This window comes from Sinocyclocheilus anshuiensis, unplaced genomic scaffold (genome assembly GCF_001515605.1).
Source record: "Sinocyclocheilus anshuiensis isolate Anshui unplaced genomic scaffold, SAMN03320099.WGS_v1.1 scaffold68, whole genome shotgun sequence".
NCBI lineage: Eukaryota > Metazoa > Chordata > Actinopteri > Cypriniformes > Cyprinidae > Sinocyclocheilus > Sinocyclocheilus anshuiensis.
The window spans coordinates 1,686,942-1,688,963 of NW_015555741.1; the positions used below are offsets into that span (position 1 = coordinate 1,686,942).

The 2,022-nt window shown below is 40.1% G+C and overlaps 1 protein-coding gene across 1 annotated transcript in view; it reads left to right on the plus strand.

The window, feature by feature from the left end:
* LOC107673228 (mucin-2-like) overlaps positions 1 to 2,022 on the plus strand; it is a 24,062-nt gene that overhangs the window by 10,517 nt on the left and 11,523 nt on the right. The window contains exons 17-18 of the mRNA XM_016466726.1: positions 780 to 909; positions 1,003 to 1,255. Coding sequence (XP_016322212.1) covers positions 780 to 909; positions 1,003 to 1,255 — 383 coding nt within the window. The remainder of the gene's footprint in view (positions 1 to 779; positions 910 to 1,002; positions 1,256 to 2,022) is intronic.

Below are 2,022 nucleotides of genomic sequence, written 5' to 3' on the forward strand. Positions count from 1 at the left end.
CATGTGACATCAGGGGTTCAACCGTAATTTTACGAAGCTACGAGAATACTTTTTGTGCGCAAAAGAAAAAAAAAAAAAAGACTTTATTCAACAATTTGTCTCCTCCGTGTCACCCTCTAGCGCCAGTTTGGAGAGTATCCACTGAACGCAAACAGCGTATGTTGTTCTGTGTCAGCCGCACCACACGAATATGTTGTTTTCTTTCAAATCAAAGCACAAACAACATAGAAAACGTATCCGTGTGGCACATCTTAATTTGTGTTCCGAAGATAAACGAAGGTCTTACGGGTTTGGAACGACATGAGGGTGAGTAATTAATGACAGAATTTTCATTTTTGGGTGAACTAACCCTTTAAGGCAGTTCTGAAGGCAAAAGGACGTCCAACCTGTTACTAACAAGTTGTTTCTAATAAAGTGGCCGGTGAGTGTAGGTGTGAGTCTCGAAATGTCCAGTTCACATAGAAGCTTATAATAGAAGTTCAAAAAGTCTCTATATGAATGTGCAACTAAAGTAAAGCCTATATTCTATATGTGACTATCACTATGTGATATCATAAAACTTAATTAAAAGATGATAAATGTTATACATCAGTAAAGAGTTGAGAATTTTTATTTGTGCATAGACAACAGATGGGAGCAGTACTGGTAGTGGACAGTGACTAGATCTAGAACTTCAGATGATTCAATCAGTTCCTGATGGACAAAATCAAGTCCTGCCCTACATTTTTCCTTGTTCGAATAGCCGCTTCACTCAGACTTCAATCTATTTTTCTCTGCAGTGGTGTGTCTACGATACCTGCAAATGTGCAGATATTAGGAAGTGTATGTGTGCGGCCGTGTCCAACTATGCCCACGCCTGTGCTGCCAGAGGAGTCATTCTCCAGGGCTGGATGGATTCTGACCCCTGTGGTGAGAACTTTATAAAGTACACATACTAACAAATAGTTATACTGTATGTGCACTCTGTTACAAATCTGCCTCTGTCTATCTCTGGCTACACAGACATGATTTCGAAGTGTTCAGGGAACATGAAGTACTCCTACGGGGTAACCAGCTGTTGCAGCACCTGCCGCTCTCTCAGTGAACAAGACAACACCTGCCAAGGGTCCTTCACACCTGTAGATGGTTGCACCTGTTCTGAGGGAACCTACCTCAATGAAGGCGGTCGCTGTGTACATGCTGATCAGTGTCCTTGTTACTATGGCAACCAGGTCATAGAGCCATCAGCAGTGTTCCACAAAGATGGTGCTAAATGGTATAAAGTGCAGTTTAACATATGGGTAGTTGATGCATAATCAGTGTTGGGCAGTAACGCATTACTTAGTAACGCGTTACTGTAATTTGATTACTTTTTTAGTAACGGAGTAATTTAACGCGTTATAATTTTCAAAATAGTAATTAGAGTATAGTTACAAGCCGAAGTCTCTATACGTTACTGCCGCGTTACATTGCTGACAGAATGCAGTGTTTTATAATCTGGAGATTGTAACAAGGATGTAGCACACGCACTGTGAGTCAAGTGCCAGTGGATTAGAGACCTGCTCCCGCGGGACAAGACTTGATAGGCGAGTGCAGAGACTCGTGTGTGATGCGGGAGAATAAAATGATTCACGGGACTCCCGCAAAATAGAAATATCTAAACATACAATATCTAAAACAAATAAATTGTTATTCATCTATTGCACAAAAGCTACATGAACTAATATAAAATATAAACGATTAACAGGTGCAAGCGTATGCACAGTTTCTATTTAGTCTATAACACGTGTTTGCAGCGTTGAGGAATGCAGTGCTGAAATTTACGTGTTCACGAATCCTCTCATTATAACACACGAATTGTAGACATTATGAAAGATTCATTATGCTTATTCATGATATATTTGTTGTGTTATAACAGAGATTTGTGAGATTTCGATGAACTGAGATGTCTTTTAGATATTATAAATGTAGCGCTCTTTGCTGGCATTCTGCCATGCCAAACCATGCACGCAGCAGCCGCTTGCTTTAGTTAAAAATAACAGT